We start from the raw sequence: 24,196 nt of genomic DNA, 5'->3' as shown, positions 1-24,196 counted from the left end.
CAGGTGATATTTGATCCCTGCCTGCTTCAAGATGACTATAAGGGGTTCCATGAAGAGATTGAAAAGGGAGGGGGATATAATTGAGCCCTGAGGTACTCCAAGATTGACCAGTGTGGGTTTAGATAGACATGAGTTGATTTTGATTTGTTGAGAACGGTGTTGTAGATACGATGTGAAACATTTTCAGACGGTGCCATTTACTTTACAAATTGTCTTTAAGCTAAGTCTGAGTGCTCTCTGCCAAGCTACCAGGGGGTTGAGCACAAGTTAATTTGGGGTTTGCTTGTGCCGTATCCTGACTAGGATTGTGGTTGCTACTTGACTAGGGCTCATACCCCTGTCAACCTATGACCCAATTTCTAACAATAAACAGCTCTGCACAATCCACCTCTAGAAACAAGGAGGATGAATCAGCTTCCACAACGATGCATTATTTAAAGTTTCTGTTCACATCACGAACCAATGAGCAGATCTGATAAGGACGTTTTAGTAAAGGGAACACCGGCAAAAGTGAAACAAGACTATCAACATAGAATGCTACACAAACGTAAGTGATTGTTGCCTCTATTCCTGTCCTCAACACCAAAATGCACCAGGGAAAACCATTGAAAGTAAAATGTTCCAATTAGCAGTAACCTTAGCCCACTGAAATAAAGATGATAAAAATAAAGACAACCTCTCACCAACACAAAATTAAACGCACAAAATATGTACTTCTGAAATTGTGGAGTAGGTGGTAGACGTAGCGTTCCTTAGATCATGTAATTTTGGGTGATATTCTCCTACACTTTTAGATTTTATTGGAGACACCAAGTGTTGCTTCTTCCTGCATGGCACTCCTGCAGCAAAGTCAGTGTTGCTTTGCAGCAAACGGTGTGTCTGGCAATACAGACACAAAGCCGGAGTACTACTAGATAAAGCTTCAATGAAAGGTGTACTCTCTTCAGGACTTTATAAAGTTAAACTAATAATAAAACCTTGTAGTCACCTGAAGCATAGATCTATTACTGCTCCTTTTCATACATTATTAAAATCTCTTGCACGCTTTATTCACCTTAATGATGAAATCTTGTTCTGCATCTCTGGGCTGATCCTTAATTCATCACCAGGTCCAGCTTCTTTGTGGATGGGCTCAGTTGTCAATCCCATCACCCAACCTGTAACATATACTATGCGTCAAATCAAAGGTGAGCAATTTTATTTCTACAGCAAAACTATTAATATACCTGATAATCAACTGTTGCAAAGTACATAATGATCATATAAGAGTGCACTGCATCCCTGAATCACTATACCAAGTTTTAGATTTCAGAGATTCAGGGTTTCATTCTGGACAATAATCTGGACTCTGAAAGCTTGCGTTGCTAACATATTCTGCAGCTCAAACCCAATGAGCAATTTTAACAGATTTTGTTCCTTGACAACCCATTAGTATCCCATTTGCAGGTTGATATGCTTCTTTACTTTTCCATAATTAAGATACTAAAGTAGTACATAAGCTATCTGTTCTAATCTTATCAAATGTCGCACCAGGAAATGGTTAAAAGAGGACATCCTTAAACCCAAAAAACACATCAGTATCTCAAACATGCCTTTTCATAAAGATGCAAATAGCTTTGCAACCACGTATAACACCGTACACTTGCTCATTGGGTGAACTGTGCCTCCTTGAAAATGTAAACCATTCACAACTCCCAATGAAAAAATGATTCACACTAACCTCAACGATTTCAACAGCACCTTTAAAAGCATGTCTGGGTGACAAATGCAAAGCCAACAAAGCTTACTTCATCCTACGCAGGAACCATAATGAAAAGGTTTTTAGTGCAGCAGAAACCATACAACCTAAGGAAGAAAGCCCTGAAAACACCACTAAAGATCTGTTACAATCTCTGTAGGCACACTCCCACTTCAACACAGATTTAAGAAATGCCCTTCACCCCAAGCAGATAAGAGTTGCAAAAACCATCTTAGACTACTCTGTGATTCCAGGTGAAAGCAATTTGCACATTATTAACATAGTAATCCTTTGCATGAGACATTGAAAAATGTCAGTGCAATAAGCCAAACTGGTTACCCAGCAGGCCCTCACACCAAGTAGGAGTTTGTGGTCTGTTTTAGACACACTTTGCCTCAACCTAAGACTAGAGTCTCCAAATAACAGGAAAATATTGTGGCATAAACACTACTAAAAACAAATCCCGAAGGACCACTTAAATACCCCAGTTACTGCCAAATGTCTGCAAAAATTAATTGGAAAAAGGGAAATCATTCAGTTGGGTGACAGGAGGCTAGATTTAGACAAAACATAAATAAGTAGCCTACCTCACAGTGGGAGTCAGTAAAGCTCTTTTAGAAAAGAATAGTCGGTTAACGCATGGCAGTGCACATGTGATTGGCTAGTGCTCATAATTAAGACTACAAAGAGATTATCTGATTCAATGCAGATTAAAATACAGATCTCAGAGAATAATTTAAGAATCACCGTATAAGCCAATCTATTTTTAGAAAAACTGGAGGAAATAAACAATGATTTGGGCTAATATAAGGAGTTCCTGGCCCAATCCATGATTCAAAAATTGTAAAAAGAGGTCAAAAAAGTCTCCTATGAGAAGTTATATCCTTATTCAGTGGCAGATTACACCAGGGTCAATATGAATGCCCCAGGAGGCACTGATGATGAGTCTTTAATAAGCAGCTGGCCATATGAGTCACAACAGTCGAAGTAGTGGAGAAGACAGAAGAAATAGATTGTGTGGAACAAGTCAACGTTTTATGAACAAATTTTACATAAATTACCCTTGATGCATTACGCCCCCCCAACCCTTCCTCTTGCTCCACCATTGTTTTTTGAATGGCATAATCCTTATTCCCCCTTGTTAGACCTGTCAGCCCTTTGGATGGTCCCTCCTCATCATTATTTATTTTGTCCCACTTTTGCCTCAAACCCTGTTATGAATTTTTCCTTTTTGGGAACCACCAGACTTTTTAGTGTTGATGCAGGGTCAGGGAGCCATTTTCCCTATCCCTGGAACTTCTGTCTGAGGGCCTGTGACACAAAATAGTGGCCACCTGTGACATCATCAGAACCCACTGGAGATTTCTAGAACCTTTCTGCAACATTCTGGAACCCTGTGACAGTTGGAGGCGGTTTAGAATGTTGGGAGGCCATCTCAGTGTGGCAGTTGGCATCTGACTAGAGAGGAGAGAGGAGCAGTTCAGAAGGAGGTCGGAGTGAGGCAGCAGGGGTGGAAACCAGTGCTTGGAGTGGGGTCCAGAAACCCACCCTTGATGCTAGTCCCTACTGACCAAGCCCAGCCTAGAGCCCTGTGTGGGACCAAGACCAGAAAAACCATCTTAAGGACCTAAATATTGTGAAGAGGCCTTAAAGAAGACGACCCACAAGTTCCTGACCTGTACAGCAGTATCCTCCTGGAGTCCTGACGTCGAGAAGCCTGGAGACCTGGAGCCCGAGGTGGAGAAGCGGCGCTGACGGAAAGCAGACGTCGTACCCGGAGCCGCCAGAGGTCGATAGAGGGCGCCGACGGAGGTCGTGGAGTCACCGGAGGTCGAGTAGGAAGTCACCTGAGGTCGAGTTGAGGCGTCGACGGGGGAGGGAAGTCCGCCCTCCGGAGTCGCCGGAAACCAAGGTGAAGCGCGCAGGAGATCGGGAGTGGAGATCGCACTCCGGAGTCGCCTGAGGTCGAGTTGAAGCGCGCAGGAGATCGGGAGTGGAGATCGCACTCCGGAGTCGCCTGAGGTCGAGTTGAAGCGCGCAGGAGGTCGGGAGTGGAGAGCGCACTCCGGAGTCGCCGGAACCCGAGGTGGAGCCGACGGAGGTCGGGAGTAGAGGTCGCACTCCGGAGACACCCGGAAGCGGGGAGACCGTGACCCTGTGACGCCGGAACACGACATCGAGCCAAGGCCGCCCAGCGACATCGATCCGGAGCCGCCTCACTGCACCGACCCGGCGTCAGGTAAAGCAGATCGACGCGACATCGAACCGAGGCCGCCCAGCGACATCGAACCGGAACCGCCAGACGGCATCGACACGGCGTCGAGTGGAACAGATCGACGCGACATCGAACCGGAGCCGTCCAGCGACGCCGACCCGGCGCCGAGCGGAGCCGATCATCGTGAAAAGGAAAGTAAGTGGTAGAAAGGGCATTTGAGGCCCTGTGGAGCCCTAAAAGACCATTCTAGGGGCTAGAGGGGTGTTAGAACCAGCCTGGGAGTGCCAGGGGTGAACTGAGACTGGTGTAGTGACCTCTGTGAGGGGTTGTGTATTGTGGGGAGCCAGATCCATAGGTTACCCTGATTCTACCTCAGTGCAGGCCCAGCCTTGACCAACCTAGGTGGGACACCCCCCATGTCATCCAAATGACCACAAGCTGTACTTGGGCATAGTAAAACCAGACTACCTCATAAATGTGATCTGATTTGCAATTGTTATTGATTGCTTATATTATTTATTGAAGGCGTTTTATTTATGGTCTGACTGTATTTATTCCTGCATAGTATTTATTGTCTGACAGTATTTAATTGCCCTCTGTACTTATTGCACCTATATTTATTCCGTGTTTATTTATGACCTGGTCCTATTTATTGAAACCCCACTGTGGTATTATTGATTTGACCTGCCCTTTTAAAGGAGAATTTTATGGTACTGTATTTATTTTATGAACCCTGCAACTAAGAGAAAAAGATAAAGACAAGCTACTTTCTTTCATAATTTTTACGGTGTAGTGTTGTTTTTGGAACGGATGAACGCATGGTTATTGTGAGGGTGTGACGTACGCTTCACACGGTGCCTGTACCCCAACCGCTCGAGCCAAGCTACCGTTGTATGCTTGGGAACCGGGTGACTGCTGACCCGGTTGCCCGGTTTCCAACATAAAATTGGTGTTCAGTGGTGGGATCGAGCTGTGCTTGCGTCCACTCGACAATAACCGTGGGTAGTCCATAGGCCTACACCGGGAGTTTTCTCCAAGCGGCCTTCCTAATTCTGAGTTTTGTTTTTTCCAAATTTACTCCTGGTGGTGGGAGGAGGTATTACAAAAGGTACCCCCCTGCATAGCTTCTGTAAGCAACTGTCTTCTAACCTGAGTGGGCAAAATGGAGTTTGTATTGGAGGATGTGGAAACTTATACAGTGGCCCAACTCAGGGAGTTTTGTCAGAGAGAGGGGGTGTTTTGTCCCCAAGGTGCAAAGAAGGGTGAGCTCCAGACCAGCTTAAGGGCTTGGTGGGAGGCACGACGAGAAAGTAAGGTGGAGAAGGAGGACAGGGATGGAGAGCCTGACAGCGAGGGGGCTGGTTTGTACCAACCTGAGGTGGGGGACCTAGTAGCGGGGCCCAGAACACTTTCAAGGAAGGGCAGCAGTGTCTCTAGCAACGGCTTATTAGAAGCAGAATTCATTGACCGGAGGGAGAAAAGACAGCTCACATGGGATTTGGAGAAGCTGGAGAATGAAAAAGAGGAACGGAGGATGGCTCACGAGTTGAGGCTCAGGGAGATAGATCTCCAGATCCTACGGGTCGGGGCACACACTGTTCCTAATGGTGGCAGCGAAGAAAGAGAAATCACCAGGGAATCCAAACCCTATTTGCCAAAGGACATAGTAGCTAGCTATAGTGCAGGTGATGATATCGCCAAGTGGCTAGCGGCCTATGAGATCTCATTAAGGGTCCATGGGGTTCCAGAGAAGTATTGGGGAGGGGGATTGTACAAATACATGCCTCCAGCTGGTAGGGATACATTATTGGCCCTGGAGCAGGATGAGCAGACCCACTACCCCACCATGAAAGTGGCGCTCGTGAGGAAGCTTGGACTAACACCCGAGAAGTATAGACAGAAGTTCCGGGGTAGCCACAAACTGGGCACACAGAATTGGGTGGATTTCCTGGACTATGCAAAGAAGGCATTAGAGGGTTGGATACAAGGCAGTGAGGTGAGGGACTACGAGGGGTTGTTTGATTTGATGTTGAAGGAACACCTGCTCGAAAAATGTTTCCCTGAACTGCGTCAACACCTGGTGGATAGCAAGCTGACTAATCCCCGGAAGCTTGCTGAGGAGGCGGACATCTGGGCTAGTACCCGGGTGTCCACAAGGGGGACTGGAGGGGACTCTCAAAAGACTGGACAGGGCGCCCCCCAGAAGAAAGAGGGAGGGGAAAAGAAAACGGAGTTCTCTAAAGGCCCCCAAAATAGCTCCCAAGGGAAGGGAACAGGATTCACCCCTAGGGCAAACCCACCCAGAAACCCTAATCCTGGCCAGAGTCAGCAGCCAAGGGTTGTCCATTGCTACGAGTGCGGTGGTGTCGGACACTATAAGGGAGATGTGAAGTGCCCGAAAAGACCACCCCCTCCCATCGGAGGAAAGGCCCCCGGAGTAGCTAGTGTAGTGCTCAGGGAGGAGATGCCCTTAGGTAAGGGAAGGGAGTGGGCGGGTGTCACCTTAGTGTCCCTGGGAGAACGGGAGATGGTTCCTAAGATCCAGGTGCCCGCAAATACTACAAAGTATGGGCAGTGGGTCACCATCAACGGCCAAAGAGGGGAGGCTCTGAGAGACACAGGAGCCAGTATGACTATGGTACGTAGCCAACTGGTGTCTCCAGAGCAGGTGATTCCCCATGTACTCCACCCCGCCGCGATGGCTGACGGCAGAATGGGCCACTATCCGGTGGCCGAGGTTCCATTTGAATGGGAAGGGGTTGCAGGTTCACTTCGAGTTGCCGTAAGCCCTGCCGTGCCAGTCGATTGTCTGCTGGGGAATGACATGGAGCATAATGCTATGAAGGAGGTGGAATACCGGACTCATGCTGAGATGCTGGGTACACCTGACTGGGCCTGTGTCAGCACAAGGTCTGCAACTACCCGGAGAGGGAGTTCGTTTAGGCGGGAGCCTGGAACAAAGGCCCCGTCGGCTGCCAATCAAGGGAAGAACCGAGGACAGGAGGAGCCTGCCTCGGCATCCGCGCCCCGTGTGACGGATAGGCCACCAGAGGTGGTGGACCAGGAGTCCGCGGAGGGGGATGTTGCCAAACTGGAGAACCTACCCATCCCGGCCGAGTGGCACGTGGAGGGGGGGCCGACCAGGGAGGAATTCTGCAAGGGCCAGAAGTAGTGTCCTACCCTTGAGGGGCTGAGGCGACAGGCCGAAGCCCAGGCAGCAGGGAACGTTGAGGGGAACTATAATATTTACTGGGAGGATGGCCTCCTCTACAGTGAACCCAAGGCACCCATGCACGGATCGTCTCGGGCCTTGGTTGTCCCTCAACGTTACCGAGCCTTCCTTCTGGAATTGGCTCATGAGATCCCCTTGGCAGGACACCTGGGGCAAGACAAGACCTTTGCCCGGCTTCTCCCACACTTTTATTGGCCTCAGATGAAAGTGTCGTCCGACACCTACTGCCGGACGTGTGTGTCTTGCCAAGCCAGTGGGAAAACAGGGGTGAAGCTGAAAGCTCCCCTGGAACCACTTCCTGTCGTTAGCACCCCCTTTGAAAGGGTGGGCATCGACATTGTGGGTCCGTTAGATCCGCCTACTACAGCTGGTCACAGGTTTATCCTGGTTCTGGTGGATCATGCCACACGGTACCCAGAGGCCATACCTCTGAGGACCATAACTGCACCTGTTGTGGCTAGGGCCCTGATGGGAATCTTTACCCGAGTGGGTTTTCCCAAGGAAGTTGTGTCCGACAGGGGGACCAACTTCATGTCAGCATATATGCGGGCGATGTGGAAGGAGTGTGGAGTGACCTACCGGTTCACCACTCCTTACCACCCCCAGACCAATGGTCTGGTGGAGAGGTTCAATAAGACCTTGAAAGGCATGATCAGAAGTCTGCCTGAAAGCCTGCGGAGGAAATGGGACGTCCTCCTACCCTGTCTATTGTTTTCCTACAGGGAAGTGCCACAGAAGGGAGTGGGCTTCAGCCCCTTCGAGCTTTTGTATGGGCACCCTGTGCGTGGACCTCTCAGCCTGGTGAGAGACGGATGGGAAAGAACTCCCAGAAAGCTTCCCCAGGATGTGGTGAGCTACATGCTGGCCTTCCGGAGCCAAATGGCTAAGTTGTGGAAGCAAGCTTCTGACAACTTGGAAGCCAGCCAGGCAGTGATGAAGGCGTGGTATGACCACAATGCTCACCCGGTGGAGTTGGAGCCTGGCCAGAAGGTGTGGGTGATCGAACCAGGAGAGCTTAGCGCCTTCCAGAATCGCTGGTCAGGACCCTTTGAGGTGTTGGAGAAGAAGGGTAAGGCTACTTACTTGGTGGACCTGAAGACCCCTCGTCAGCCCCTACGGGTGCTGCATGCCAACCGCCTCAAACCCCACCATGAGAGGCCCGAAGTCATATTGTTAATGGTGACTGACGGAGCAGAGGACGTGGAAAGCGAGCCTCTCCCCGACTTATTTGCGTCTCAAGAAAAGGATGGGTCGGTGGAGGGAGTGATTCTCTCCCCATCCCTAACTCCTGAACAGCAGGAGGACTGCCGCCAGGTCCTGGGGCAGTACTCTTCGTTGTTCTCCCTTGTTCCGGGTAGGACTCACCTGTGCGTCCATGACGTGGACACAGGAGACAGCCCACCTGTGAAGTCAAAGATCTACCGGATGACAGACAAGGTGAAGGCCAGCATTCACAGTGAAGTCACTAAGATGCTGGAGCTAGGAGTGATTGAACCTTCCAGCAGCCCCTGGTCCAGTCCGGTGGTACTAGTACCAAAAGCTGCACCACCGGGTGCCCAACCGGAACTGAGGTTCTGTGTGGACTACCGGGGACTGAACTCAGTAACCAAGACTGATGCTCATCCGATCCCAAGGGCGGATGAATTGATTGACCGGCTGGGAGCTGCCCAATATTTGAGTACCTTTGACCTTACATCCGGGTACTGGCAGATCTCTCTGACTGATGGAGCTAAGGAAAGGTCAGCCTTCTCCACGCCCAAGGGCCACTACCAGTTCTGCGTGATGCCCTTTGGGCTCAAGAACGCCCCTGCCACGTTTCAGCGTCTGGTGAACCAGATCCTCGCCGGAATGGAGAGTTTCTCTGCTGCTTATCTGGATGACATTGCCGTCTTCAGTAACAGCTGGGAGGATCATTTGCATCACCTGCAAACTGTTCTCCAGGCCCTGAAGCAAGCGGGTTTAACGATCAAGGCCAGTAAATGCCAGATCGGGCAGGGGTCGGTAGTGTACCTTGGACACTTGGTGGGTAGGGGAGCGGTGCAGCCCCTCCAGGCGAAAATCGAGGCTATCATGGCCTGGGAACCCCCCAAGACTCAGACTGAGGTCCGAGCTTTTCTGGGCCTCACAGGATACTACCGCCGCTTCGTGAAGGGGTACGGGACCATTGTGGCCCCCCTCACGGAGCTTACGTCCAAGAAACAAACTCGACGGGTAGTCTGGACGGAGGCTTGTCAGCAGGCCTTTGTGAAACTGAAGCAAGCCATGTGCGAGGCCCCGGTCTTAAGGGCCCCAGACTTTTCCAAGGAGTTCATTGTCCAGACGGATGCATCGGAACATGGCATTGGGGCAGTGTTATCGCAACTCAATGAAGAGGGTCTGGATCAACCCGTGGTCTTCCTATCCCGAAGACTACTTCCCAGGGAACAGAAGTGGAGTGCAATAGAGCGTGAAGCCTTTGCAGTGGTATGGGCTCTGAAGAAGTTGCGGCCATACTTGTTTGGCTCGCACTTCCTAGTTCAGACCGACCACAGACCCCTTCGTTGGCTGATGCAGATGAAGGGGGAGAATCCCAAGGTGGTCTATCTCCCTACAGGGAATGGACTTTCAGGTGGAACATCGGCCTGGAGTGGACCACGCCAATGCAGACGGTCTCTCAAGGTATTTCCGCCTTAGTGATGAGAACTCCCAAGGGGTTGGGTAGCTCTCCCCACTTTCAGCTGGGGGGGACGCGTGTTAGACCTGTCAGCCCTTTGGATGGTCGCTCCTCATCATTATTTATTTTGTCCCAGTTTTGCCTCAAACCCTGTTATGAATTTTTCCTTTTTGGGAACCACCATACTTTTTAGTGTTGATGCAGGGTCAGGGAGCCATTTTCCCTACCCCTGGAACTTCTGTCTGAGGGCCTGTGACACAAAATGGTGGCCACCTGTGACATCATCAGAACCCACTGGAGATTTCTAGAACCTTCTGCAACATTCTGGAACCCTGTGACAGTTGGAGGCGGTTTAGAATGTTGGGAGGCCATCTCAGTGTGGCAGTTGGCAGTTGGCAGTTGGCATCTGACTAGAGAGGAGCAGTTCAGAAGGAGGTCGGAGTGAGGCAGCAGGGGTGGAAACCAGTGCTTGGAGTGGGGTCCAGAAACCCACCCTTGATGCTAGTCCCTACTGACCAAGCCCAGCCTAGAGCCCTGTGTGGGACCAAGACCAGAAAAACCATCTTAAGGACCTAAATATTGTGAAGAGGCCTTAAAGAAGACGACCCACAAGTTCCTGACCTGTACAGCAGTATCCTCCTGGAGTCCTGACGTCGAGAAGCCTGGAGACCTGGAGCCCGAGGTGGAGAAGCGGCGCTGACGGAAAGCAGACGTCGTACCCGGAGCCGCCAGAGGTCGATAGAGGGCGCCGACGGAGGTCGTGGAGTCACCGGAGGTCGAGTAGGAAGTCACCTGAGGTCGAGTTGAGGCGTCGACGGGGGAGGGAAGTCCGCCCTCCGGAGTCGCCGGAAACCAAGGTGAATCGCGCAGGAGATCGGGAGTGGAGATCGCACTCCGGAGTCGCCTGAGGTCGAGTTGAAGTGCGCAGGAGATCGGGAGTGGAGATCGCACTCCGGAGTCGCCTGAGGTCGAGTTGAAGCGCGCAGGAGGTCGGGAGTGGAGATCGCACTCCGGAGTCTCCGGAACCCGAGGTGGAGCCGACGGAGGTCGGGAGTGGAGGTCGCACTCCGGAGACACCCGGAAGCGGGGAGACCGTGACCCTGTGACGCCGGAACACGACATCGAGCCAAGGCCGCCCAGCGACATCGATCCGGAGCCGCCTCACGGTACCGACCCGGCGTCAGGTAAAGCAGATCGACGCGACATCGAACCGAGGCCGCCCAGCGACATCGAACCGGAACCGCCAGACGGCATCGACACGGCGTCGAGTGGAACAGATCGACGCGACATCGAACCGGAGCCGTCCAGCGACGCCGAGCGGAGCCGATCATCGTGAAATGGGCAGTAAGTGGTAGAAAGGGCATTTGAGGCCCTGTGGAGCCCTAAAAGACCATTCTAGGGGCTAGAGGGGTGTTAGAACCAGCCTGGGAGTGCCAGGGGTGAACTGAGACTGGTGTAGTGACCTCTGTGAGGGGTTGTGTATTGTGGGGAGCCAGATCCATAGGTTACCCTGATTCTACCTCAGTGCAGGCCCAGCCTTGACCAACCTAGGTGGGACACCCCCCATGTCATCCAAATGACCACAAGCTGTACTTGGGCATAGTAAAACCAGACTACCTCATAAATGTGATCTGATTTGCAATTGTTATTGATTGCTTATATTATTTATTGAAGGCGTTTTATTTATGGTCTGACTGTATTTATTCCTGCATAGTATTTATTGTCTGACAGTATTTAATTGCCCTCTGTACTTATTGCACCTATATTTATTCCGTGTTTATTTATGACCTGATCCTATTTATTGAAACCCCACTGTGGTATTATTGATTTGACCTGCCCTTTTAAAGGAGAATTTTATGGTACTGTATTTATTTTATGAACCCTGCAACTAAGAGAAAAAGATAAAGACAAGCTACTTTCTTTCATAATTTTTACGGTGTAGTGTCGTTTTTGGAACGGATGAACGCATGGTTATTGTGAGGGTGTGACGTACGCTTCACACGGTGCCTGTACCCCAACCGCTCGAGCCAAGCTACCATTGTATGCTTGGGAACCGGGTGACTGCTGACCCGGTTGCCCGGTTTCCAACACCCCTGCACAAACCAAACGTACTCTGCACCTACGAATAGATTTCCTTTTTTATGAAGAGGCGTGAAGTGGTGGAAGAGGCAAAAAAACGAACTGAGCCAAGAATGCATTGGGAGGATCAACCCCAACAAAGAAACACAAGGAGCTTGACAAAAGAGACTTCCTCTGGGCCGAGCACGTAAGCCTAATTGTCAAACTCTGTAAAAAAAATCATTATCAGTTATCCAACTCCACGTACAGAGGTTTGGGTTTTCCCACCACCATGCATAAGTTCAAACTAAGATGTGAATTAGCAGAGTTGCCTAAGAAACTGAGACTTAAAGCTTTCTTTTCTGTCAAAGAAGAAAATAGAAACAAGCTGGATTCAGGTTTAAAGAAAAAACTTAATTTAACCCTCCAGCCAGCACTGTTCAGATTGAGATCCTCACATTTGAATAAACAGCGATGAACAATGTGTAAGTCATGGATATCACAAAAGTACAGATATTCGACAATTTGGCCCAGAAAGAAAAAGCCCTTAATACTTTGATTGATGATGAAATTGTAATCAAACCAGTGGACAAAAGCAGAGCTATAGTTATACAGAACAAAGAACCACACATTGCCTCCGCCTCTTGAGTGATCAGCGAAACTACAGAAAATGAAAGGATAATCCCACCGAATCCATGAGAAAGGAAATCCCCCATGTTGAAGAGACGTAAACTAACGGGTGGATCTCAAAAAGATAAGTAGAATATTTGATAGCAGATGATCGAGTGATTCTGGCATTTTACACCCTTCCCAAGATTTGTAAGAACAAAACACAGGTCCCTGGTAGACCCACTCTGTCAGGTATCAATTTAATTCTAGAACCACTGTCAAAATTCAGTGACTACTTTCTACAACCTATGGTCAAAAGAATCCCTTCCTAAATAAATGACCTACTTAGAATCCTGCAAGATATACATTATGACTCAACAGAAACATCCTGATTGCTCTAGATTTGGAAAGCCTACATACTATTATACCCCATGAAGAAACACTTTGAGTCATGCAGGATATCTTATTTTCAGAAAGTTGGCCTCATAATACCCCAATGGCCCTTACCAAAAATCCCTTTGAGTTTGAGAGTACAGTGTATTTCTAGATAGGCAATACCTCTATGGGAAGCACATTCGTTCCTAGCACTGCATGCCTCATGCCAAAACAGGTTAAAACTGCCTAGTACTTAGAAGCTCCTCAGTCGGCCACAGCTCATTAGGTGCCAATTGATGTGGAAGGAGTACGTTGCTGCTCACTTGTTTAGCAGCGCTCTATTTGTTCCCCATTTAGAGACGGCTATATAATGCCCATGAGTGTGTGGATGCGCCAGTAGTTGCGCTCGGCTGCAGGTAGCACAAACCGTTTTTCAACTCCTGAGTTATTTCCTATTAATTTGCGTCGCCGCACTTTTAACTTCACATTTACTGCCAAAACTGGTTACAATTGCTTAGTACTTTTTAAACGCTCTTCGGTTCGCCACGGCTCATCAGGTGCCGATTGTTGCAGAAGGACTATGTTGCTGCCCACTTCTTGGTTGAGGATTGGGGGACATCTTGTGTAACAGCACTCTAGTCGTTCTCCATTGAGAGGCAGCTATATAATGCCCATGAGTTGGCTAGTTCAAGATCCTCATGCATGCCTACAAAGCCCTTCACGACCTATGACCTGCCTACCTCAACCATCTACAAAATGTCCACCAACATGCAAGATACCTGCGCTCCTCTTCACTCGCCCTCGCACCCCCCACGCATCCATCGCAGCGACAACGGTGGCTGCTCCTTCTCCTACATCGCTACAAAGATCTGGAAAGACCTTCCCCCTAACCTTCATACAGCCCCCTCACTAGGACACTTCAAAAAGAGACTCAAGACCTGGCTCTTAGACGGAGACACAGCACCCAGACACCCCTACGGGTGACAGTGTTGCACACCCAAGGCAAGCCTGTCTGGGCCCGTCTGGACTGTGCCTGGACCCTCGGATCTACTAGGTCAGGAAGGACTCCCCCACTGATTTACTTCAAAGAACAATTACTGAGCTTACAACAGCAGGGTAAGCCATTTCATTGTGCGGCCTTCGGATCCGATGAGCTCTATCACTTTAAAACATGTACATGTGTTACATGTGGCTTTAGAGCTAACAATTCCCCTCCCTTCATGCAGCTACCGGCCGATCCCTATAACCCCCCCCAGCCGTCATGCTTAATAAGGAGCTATTTGAGAAGGAGATAATACTCGGGATTTTTAATTAACACCAGGTCACTGATTAAGCACAAATTAGAAATTGCTAAATTCTTGCTGGCTTACTGTCAAGACTGGGTGTTTATTACAGAGTCCTGGGCCAATGAAGCCTCTGGCCCAGGCTTAGTAGATGCTTTCCTGCTTGGATTATGCAATCTTGAGATTAGATAGTGCAGACAGACTGGGAGAAGGTTTGGCCATTATACAATTAGTAGGTTTGCACAGACTCAAATGGGAATTCCAATCCTGGAACTATTGCTTACCACTGCCTTCAGCACCAGTATCTAGATCTGCAGAAAAGTGGCAATACAAGGGAATTGCTGGTATGAAAACCCTACTATAGTATGAGCCCTGGCGTAACCAAAGAGGAATATAATGAGATTGCTGCCATTTGTCACTACACGGCACGAAAGGGACAAGTGGGTTTTATTACAGGGCAAGTAGATTTATGAAGCAACCTGCCCCATGGACAAGTAGATATGTTGTTAAGTTCCACACCCCTGTACTTGGAGAGGATACAGTGAGTTAGCCCCTGTGAGGCGTTATACTTCACTATAAACATTTCAACGAACAACTCCTTTGCTGGAATGCTAGTCTATAGGGCCCTAGGACCGTGGATGATGTTTGCAATGAAGTGGCAAACTAAATAAAGCAAAACCTAATGAAAAACCATGATGGGAGAATGTAACTTTCATTTGGAGGACCTCGACAACAGAGACTCCAATTTACTTAAAGAAACATTGGCCTGCCTGGGGCTATAACAGCAAGTTATGGACCCCAAGCATGCAGCTGGACATACACTCAATGGGATTTTTACTAATGATGCCTGTATGTCAGTACAAGAAGTACTTCCGCTTACCTGGTTAGATCACAGGGCAGTGTCATTGTCTCTTACTCTTCCCCATTTTCAGAAGACGGACAATCTGCAGAGTAAGAAGACCCTCAGCAGGAACTGGAAGGGGGTCTCAGCGGAGTCCTTCACTAGTGTCCTTAATAGCAGACCTTGCAAAGTCCATGACAATTTGGGTAGAGGGGGGGGAAGACTTTTTAGCCTGGCTGTGTTCAGCAAAAGGAACAAATGATGGACGGAATGCTGAACAATGCAAACATTCACCCCCAGTCACAAAGATCTGTGTTTAATCCATCGTTCTTTTGCTCACCACGCCACCCCAGTTTGGACCCAGCCATATGAAAATTAGTCTTGACTCTGTTCCTCATGGGAACAGTCCAGCTCAAACTGCCAAGACAGGTCCTCCCTGGACCAGAAACAAGCATCCTAGGACCGGTTTTGGGGCATCACCCCTCTTCAGCCAGGCTAGCTTGGATCCAGTGGCGCAGTGAGCACGGGACCCACATCTGGGCACACCCTTCCCACTTAGGGCGACAAAAGCAAAAGGAGCAAATGATGGACGGAATGCTGAACAATGCAAACATTCACCCCTAGTCACAAAGATCCATGATTAATCCATCGTTCTTGGCTTGGCAGTTCGGTCTGGACTATTCCCATGAGGAACAGGGTCAAGATTGATTTGCATATGGCTGGGTCTGAACTGGGGTGGCGAAGTAAGCTAAAGAACAATGATGGATTCAACCCACATCTGTGAAAGGGGGGTGAGTGTCTGAAAAGTTTCAGCGCTCCGTCCATCATCTCCCTGTGTTTGCTTTGGCTTTGTTCCGCGGCTGATACGGTAGCTCCCTTACGGGAAACCAAACTTCAGAGATAAGTGCTGACTGAATACAGAAAAGTTAATCGAATATGTAAGGCAGGTAGGATTCTCAGTCCTGAATATCAGGTTCTAGAGTGGACAGGTAATGCCTAAGTGGTTGCCAAAAGTCCTGAGGTCTGGAGGTAGGTGGTTACAATTGGGCATAAACCTCACTGACTCTGTCACAGTATGTCATGCTTCTCAACCAGCTCGAGGTGAAAGGGAAGCAGTTAGCACCCCAAAGTATTGCGACCTCACGCTTGGCCAGCAGCAGTGCCAAAGATGCAAATTTGTGGACAGATCTAGGGACATCTTCAGTATATCACAGTACCGCAATGAGTGGATCTGGTGTGACCTCCATGTCGATCATGGTGGAAAGGAGGGAAAAGACAGAGGTCCAGTAGGAGTTAATCTGAGGGCACCTCCAAGCTAAGTTTGCAAAATCTGCGTCGGGGCAGAACATTTGGGACAATGAGCTGGGTAAGTAGTGTCAAACCTTGCAATAGCAGTAGGAGTGACATATGCTCAATGTAGAAATTGAAAATGTTTGAGAACAGCAGTACAACCACAATTCATCTGAGAGCAGAGAGCTGAGATCAGCGACAAAGGCCACCTTGACTCAGGTTGTGGTATCGGCAGATAGACAGAGACAGACATGAGTGGTAAAATTTGGAGACCAGATTGTCACCACCCGAGTCTGACAATCCAAGCGAGAGCGGGGGGAAATCTTCAGGGCCCAGGGGTTAGGAGGGGAATGTGGGAACGTAGAGGATTATGAAGACGTCGGAGCACAAAGTGATCTATGTAAGAGGTATTATATAAATGGATATTGTCAGTGTGTGCAAGGACATGTCCATCCGGGAAGACGTCCCCAAGGGTGCGGAGGTAATGGTGTTGTAAAGTTTGTTGAATTAATCTTTCACCTGTGAGAGGGAGCCAGGCGTTTTTAACTAGAGGTAATGCAGGAGAGTAGAGAATACCACTGCCCAATAACTGGCAAAACCTCCACCAAGCCCAGCAAGTTGTAGAGATAGTTTTAATGTCAGAGGTATCTAAAGGGATGCCCTTTAGCAGTATAGAAGAGTTGAGGAGGTCCCCCAGCTGGTCTCTCCCTGATCTGAGATAGGGGATGCGGTCATCTGAGTGATACCAGTGGTATGAGTAATGACAGTGAGGTGTAAAGTAGTGGAGGTGGAAATCGGGAACCCCAAAACCATCTCTGTCGTACGGTGAGAGTGTCCCAGCGTATGCAAGGCGTTCTAACTGCCCAGAGATGATGCGTTAGGAGACTGTAGATGTTATTAAAAACGTCTTGCGAGAGAGGTATAGGGATATTTAAAAAGAGGAAAAGCAAGCGTGGCAAAACCACCATTTTGATTATTGCCACGTGTCCTGCTATGGAAAGAGGGAGTTTAATCCAGCGCTCCACCTGTGTCGCAGGTTTGTCCACAGCGGGACCGTAGTTGGGCTGAAGGATCTAATCTCTATCTCTATGAAGGCGTACACCCAGGTACATAGTACTGTCAGTAGTCCAAGTCAAGGGATATTTGAGAGGGATAGGATGTGTGTTGTCCGTTAGGGGGAGGAGTCCAGATTTGGCCTAGTTAATATGAAGACCTGATAGTTTGCAAATAGTAATATTTTTAGAATTAAGGGGGGCGTGGGGTCGTTGGAGGGGTGAGAGAAGGCCCGGCTTAAGGTCCGATACAGTGCATGGGGGAGTCTTCACCTCGGCGATCCAAAGGGAGGCAGTAGCCAGTAATCAAACCTTGTCCAAACATCATGGGGGTGGTAAAGAAAGTATGACAGAGTAGTCAGATGCACCAGATGTCATGTGGGGGGTATATGTGTCTATGATATGGCGAAGGGGATGGAGAACCATATTAAAGTCATTACTCAGGATTACTAAATCAGCATCTGACCGGCACATATGGGCATGAACGATATGAAAAGAATTGGGGGAGTCAATGTTGTGGGCATTTACATTGACAAAAAGTTTGCGTTTAACAGCAAGGGTTCCAGTAAGTGGCAAGAATCGGCCATCAGGGTCTGCAAGACTGGCATGAAGGGAGAAGGGGACACTTTTATTCATAAGAGTACAGACTCCCGGGAGTAGCAGTTGTAACAGGAGAAGTAGCGCTGTGTGCCCCATGCAGCTGCAAATGTCTGGGAGTCTCTGGGTGGTAAATGAGTTTCTTGGAGAAAGGGAATCTTCATGTCATGGTAAGTTAAATGAGAAAGGACTGGTTTTCCCTTACGAGGATTGTTGATGCCATGAATATTCCACGTTAGGAAAGGGACGTCTACCACCTTCCTGAGACAAATACGGGATGCCATGTAGGATATATATGTGTAGGGGAGGGTGCCATGTCAGAGAAGTGTGTATATCGTACCTTCGGTGCAAAGTGCAATTAACAGAATACAAACAATCAAACCACCAAACATTTCCCTCCAACCACATTGGACAATAAGACATTGGCCGAATCCCAAAAACAAAACACAAACTTAAGCAAACCCACGAAGATAAGTCGGTGTACACTACAGGAGAGTGGCGACATCATGGCAGGATGTGGTACATATGACAGAAGAAAACCTAAAAAAGTGCAAAAAGAATCAACCACGTAGGTGCAGCAATAGCGCCTTCACAAGAGCGTTAAATGTCAGCAACCAGTGGGTAATGCAATATCTAAGTTAGAGAGAGACATGTAGAAGAAGCCCCCCATCCAAGACAGGATGGATCAAGGATAGTTCATATCAGCCAGTAGAAGACTGCATGGCAGGAGTGGGAGAATCAGAGCGATCAGGGGAGTTCCCTTTTAAGGGTGAGGACCTTGAAGAATGGGGCTTACAAAAGTCAATGACATCTGCCGGGGAATCATAAATGCGAGATTTGCCACCGACATCAGCACGCATGTGAGCTGGATAAAGCATGGCGTATTTGAGGCCTAATTTGCAAAGTGAGTTCTTGGCATTGTTGAACTTTCAGTGGACCTCTTGGAGGGCAATTGTAAAATCAGGCAAGAGAAAGACAGAAGAGCCCTGATACTGGAGAAGGCCAAGTTCTTGACCCAGTCTGAGTGCAGTGTCTCTATCCCTGTAGTTGAGAAGGCATGCTATAATGACCCGAGGGGGGCCCCCACGGGCGCGTGGCCCAAGGGATCGGCTTTCTAAGTCTTCATTCTTGATCGCTACCCTCTTGAGTATACGTTCCAATTTTCAAGATGTTTCAGGGTAGTCAAAGTGCCGTCATCTAGTTATGCGTTATTCAGCGGTATCCAGCTTAGTGGCTTGTCGATCTAGACGCTCTCAAGACGGTCGATGCGACTCGTAAGTGTGTCAAAACATACATCGATGGAGTTGAACCCTGTCCGGGGTTCTGCCAGAATGACGGCTATACCACCAGATGCCTCGGCACCAGACTCTCTGTCCAGCTTCTCATCACTGTCGGAGTGTGAACCCTAGCCAGTTGGTGGTTTGGGCTCCTTAAAAAGTAATTTACGTTGCTTAGGCTCAGTGCAGCCCATCGCAGACAAAGTGTGGAGAAAGAAATTGCAGGTAGGAGGATGGTACGCCAGAGGAAACAGCGTCTTAGAACAATGGTAGCAATAGGCCCCCCAGTCACAGCGGGTAAACCCGATGGCATCCCGCACGTGCCTGCCCTGACAGGTAGCAGCAGATGTGATAGCTGAGGCAGCCTGGTCATTTGCAGCAGAGGTTCAAGGCACTATGACACGGATGGGCGCAGCCCCTGTGACAGGGAAGCTGGAAGGGGGGAGTCCAATGGAGAGAGCCAATGGCTGCTGAGGGAGGGGAGAAGCTAATGAGCACACAAGAGACTGCACCAGTATCATAGAGGGTGCCAGCAAACACCAGTGGGGCAAATGGTGCAGAGCCCAGAGGCCCCAAGGGCAGGTCCAGGTCATCAGCACAGGCAGGGAGAAGTCAAACAGGAGAGTAAAGCCCATTTATATGGAGAGCCTGCTCCTGCAAAGCTGTAGTTGGGAGGGGATGTATGGGGGAGGAGGTGTCCCGCTCGACCAGGCCCTTGCAGATCCGACTGCCCTTGGTTTACAGAAAGTTTAAGGCTCCTTAGATAGGCTTGTCACCATAAGGAACGCGCCTGGAGAAAACTCTATGGGGAGCAGGAGAGGTTTTTATATAAGACAGCCCTCAGAGATTACAAACTTGCCTTTAGAGACAAAAAATAGCTCTACTTTAATAACAAATTTGAGCCGGTGCGGTGGGCTTTAAGGCTATCTTCAACACTATCCAAATTATGTAAAGAAGACTATTAATAAACACTGGTGGATTCTGAATACTGGTAAACTGACCTTCGAAAAACCTTTGTTCGCACACAAACATGTTCAGAAATGCTGTAGCCCCCCACCCACCAAAAAGAACAAATTATATAACAACCACGCAGTGGGGTCCACAACCTGTTACTGAGCATTACCCATGTGGGAACTGTAATCTATGCCCCCTTACAAAAGCCTCAAAGAACCCTGACCTCATAACTAGGCCTTGTGGGCTTCAATATGCAGACATGACAATCAGGAAGATCAAGCTGCGCATATCGCAGCAATCTGAGATGCAAAACAGTCCCAATTAGAATGCCCAATCATTTTATCACTCACAGACATACAGTAGATTACTTTAATTGGACTGTGTTAGGACAACCAAAAGCACCAGAAGAAGTGAGACTGATCAGATTGTTATTAGAGAAAGAATAGAGGTGGATTTATAGATTGTGAAGTAATATAAAGGGGCCTGAATGACAATATTCCTTGGCTTAGTTTAATTTGAAAAGCCAGGCTAGACACCCTCTTTGCATTAATCCCTCCTTGAGCTTCTACATCTGGTTTCCTTAGTTACAGTAGATCACTACTCATTGTACCTGACCTTCTTAGTACGGACAGACAACAACGACAAATGCAGTGCACCACCTCCTCAGAATTTTGCCGTAATTCTTGATATTACAAAATGTTCACATATCTAGTGCATTGTTCTCCTTGATATGAGTTCTCAGTGTTATTTACATTTTTTCTAATTAGATAACACTTTTCTTTCTTTTTCTTCTTTAATTGCATTACTCTTGAGAATGTATTCAGTCTACATTTCATCTTGCAAGCCCCCCCCCCCCCCCCTTAATCCCACCACCTTTGGTGTGAATTCTCAACTGTCCTTTCGCTCATGCTGTCTGATGCCATTCACGTTGACAGGGTCAGTACACGCTCCCAGCCACTGAATGATAGGATTTTCCCCTTTCAAGATAGCCGCTGGAGCGGACGCACATAACAGCACGCTTCCTATGTGTTGCCGGAAATGTCGCTAGCACGAAATGCCAGTAATACAAGTCCACACTCTAATATGAAGGAGTCTATTGACCTTACTAGGTGCTGTGACGGGCTATGCTCTTGACAAAATGAGTCTTTGTTCTTTTGATTTTGTTCTCTCCCTCCCAATGCCGGCCACCTCTCGAGCTATTAGGCTTTGAATTTGCTTCAATCTTCATTTTCCAGACTGACGCCAAGAGTAACCTGACATTGGCTTCCATATTGAGCCACAGGGGACCCCTTTAATGAGTAGGTGTTTGGTAACAATTTTACAATGGGTTTGCTCGTCACTAAGTGGTTATTTTTGTCTCTATTACTGTCACATGGAACACTTGAGCATGTGTTCGACCTAAGTCTCACTTTAGATTTCGTCATTTACCCACTACTTAACAATGTTAAGCAACATCCACGGACCTACTCCTTTGAACTGAGAAATAGTCAATCGATTAGACTTACGAACTTAGATTTTCCTTGATAAAAGTGACTGAATCTAGCAGGTGTGCGACTACGTGCGCCCATTACTTCACACGCTTGTTTCACCCAGAACAATGTGTGGCATGATTCATGTTAGAAATGGGGGTCTCTAGTTGGCAATGGTTTGCACTGGTGTCCAAGTAGGGACCCTTCTTAAAAAAATAACCCCTGCTCACCCTCCTTGGTAGCTTGGCACGAGCAGACAGGCTTATCTCAGAGGCAGTGTGTAAAGCATTTGTGAACACATACAGTAATACAATGAAAACACTACAAATGGATCCAACACCAGTTTGGAAAATAAGTAATCTTTATCTAAACCAAAACAAGACCAAACAACAAAAATCCACAATACAGTACTAAAAATATGATCCTTAAAAAGGTAGAAACAGTTCTGTTCCAAGAAAATGTTGGATGAGACACTTTTACACAAAGAACCTTGGATGCGTTGAAAAATGCAAGCAAAAAGGTTCACAGGAAAGGTGATGAGTCGGTTCCTTACTGCTGCGCAGGGGAGGTGATGCATCGGTTCCTTACCGGAGAGGAGGTGATGCGTCGGTTCCTTACTGCTGCGCAGGGGAGGTGATGCATTGGTTCCTTACCGGAGAGGAGGTGATGTGTCGGTTTCTTACTGCGTGTGGAGGTGATGTGTTGGTTTCTTACTGCATACCCTAACAATGCGACAGACGTGGCACTTCGATGCGATGTGTGACAATCTGGTACAATGCGATGCGTGAAGACCCGGGATGCGTCGGTTCTTCTCCAACAGGGACTGCGTCAGAATCGGTGCAGTGATCTCGGACGTCAGGGATCGGTGCTCAGGATTTGTCGCATGTCAGACACTTCATCTGCGAGCAGGCACTGCGTTGATTCTTCGGCGGCAATGTATCGGACAATTCTTCTTGCACTGCTGCGATGCGTCAGAAACAGGCGATGCGTTAATTTTCACAGTTCCTGTAGTTTCCAGTCCCAAAACAACCTCCAGAGGTCCAGAACATTGGCAGCCACCCCTCCGCAGGTCAGAACTCCCAGCAAAGGAGTTTGGGGGGCTGGAGGTGAAGTCTTTGTATCCCAGAGACTTCAGAACAGGAGGAAAGCTCTACTCAAGCTCTTGGAGATCTTCTTCAAGCAGGGGACACAACAAACAGCAAAGTCCTTCTCCTTTCCTTGGCAGAAAGCAGCCAATGCAGGCCAACCCGAGCCAGCAAACAGCACAGGGGAAGTATTCCTCCTCAGCTTCTCTGGCTCTTCTCCTTGGCAAAGGTCCCTCTTGATTCCCAGAAGTGATCTAAAAGTCTGGGTTCTGGCCCCTCTTTTTATAATACAAAATCCTTTGTTCTCTGTGGCAGAGAAGCTCTTTGCCCAGCCAAAACCAGTTCTGTCCCCTCTGGTGCAGCTTCCTGGCAGTAGGTGGTGACATTCAGGTGTGAAAGAAATCTCCTCCCCCTACTCTGAATGCAACCCAGGTCTATTCAGCGCAGCCCTGACTCACCCTGGAAAGGCAGGACACACCTCAACCCCCCCAAGTGGCTGTCTGAACAGAATGCACATCCCCAGCCCCTGTCACTCCAAAGCCAGACAGTCAATACACAACCTAGCAGAGGCACACTTGATGGTTAGGTAAGAAAATACCTACTTTCTAAAAGTGGTATTTTCAAACCCAGAATGTAAAAAAATCACCCTCACTACATGCATTTTAACATTCTGAGTTTAGGTATATCAAACTTTATTTTCCTATCTTGTTCCCATGGGCAGTTATGCTAAGATGTTATAGGCAAATTCCCCATTCTATCCTATGGGGACAGATAGCCTTACAATAGTGAAAAACGAAATTGGCAGTATTTCACTATCAAGACATGCCACACACATCAGGGCATGTTCTACCTTGCACATACACTACCCTGCCCAAAGGGGTACCTTGGGCCTACCTTAGGGTGACTAACATGTAAGAAAAAGGAAGGTTCGGGCCTGACAAGTGGGTGCACAGGTAAATTGAAAAGCCATACTAATTGCAGAAGCAGTAATACCTTATACTCTGCCCATGCGGATTGGGGTATATAGGTGAGACAGGCCGAGAGTTCAGACTGAGACTATCAGAACATAAATCAGCAATCAGGACTAGGAAAACACAAGCACCTATGGTACGACATTTCTTGGAATTGCAACATAGTGAAAAGGAGCTGAAATGGCTCATCCTAGAGAAAGTCGTCCCCAAAAGGGGCAAGGATATGGGCAAAACCAGGAAAGATAGGGAAAGTTTTTGGATTTTTCATTGCGACACAGTCCGCAGAGGTCTCAATGAAGAAATAACATGGATAGTGACATAATCTGCCACTATGTAGAGAAAGCTTTCAGCCTCACTCGACTGATGTTACCTGCATAACTGCACTATGGCAATACCAACTCCAATATACAAAGATACTGGATGCAGTATAAGCCCTCGTACCTTATAACTATTTTGAGAACCCCATGTATATATTTACTAACTTCTTTGGGTGTCGG

General features: G+C 48.3%; 1 protein-coding gene across 2 annotated transcripts in view; it reads right to left on the bottom strand.

Moving 5' to 3' along the window:
• BBS7 (Bardet-Biedl syndrome 7) overlaps positions 1-24,196 on the bottom strand; it is a 368,412-nt gene that overhangs the window by 124,099 nt on the left and 220,117 nt on the right. For both annotated transcript variants that reach the window (XM_085641566.1, XM_085641567.1), the window contains exon 10: positions 1,055-1,157. In XM_085641566.1, coding sequence (XP_085497692.1) covers positions 1,055-1,157 — 103 coding nt within the window. The remainder of the gene's footprint in view (positions 1-1,054; positions 1,158-24,196) is intronic.

This window comes from Triturus cristatus, chromosome 2_2 (assembly GCF_964204655.1).
Source record: "Triturus cristatus chromosome 2_2, aTriCri1.1, whole genome shotgun sequence".
Classification (NCBI taxonomy): Eukaryota; Metazoa; Chordata; class Amphibia; order Caudata; family Salamandridae; genus Triturus; species Triturus cristatus.
The sequence above is the reverse complement of the archived record's forward strand: the minus strand, read 5'-3'. Positions and strand labels throughout refer to the sequence as shown.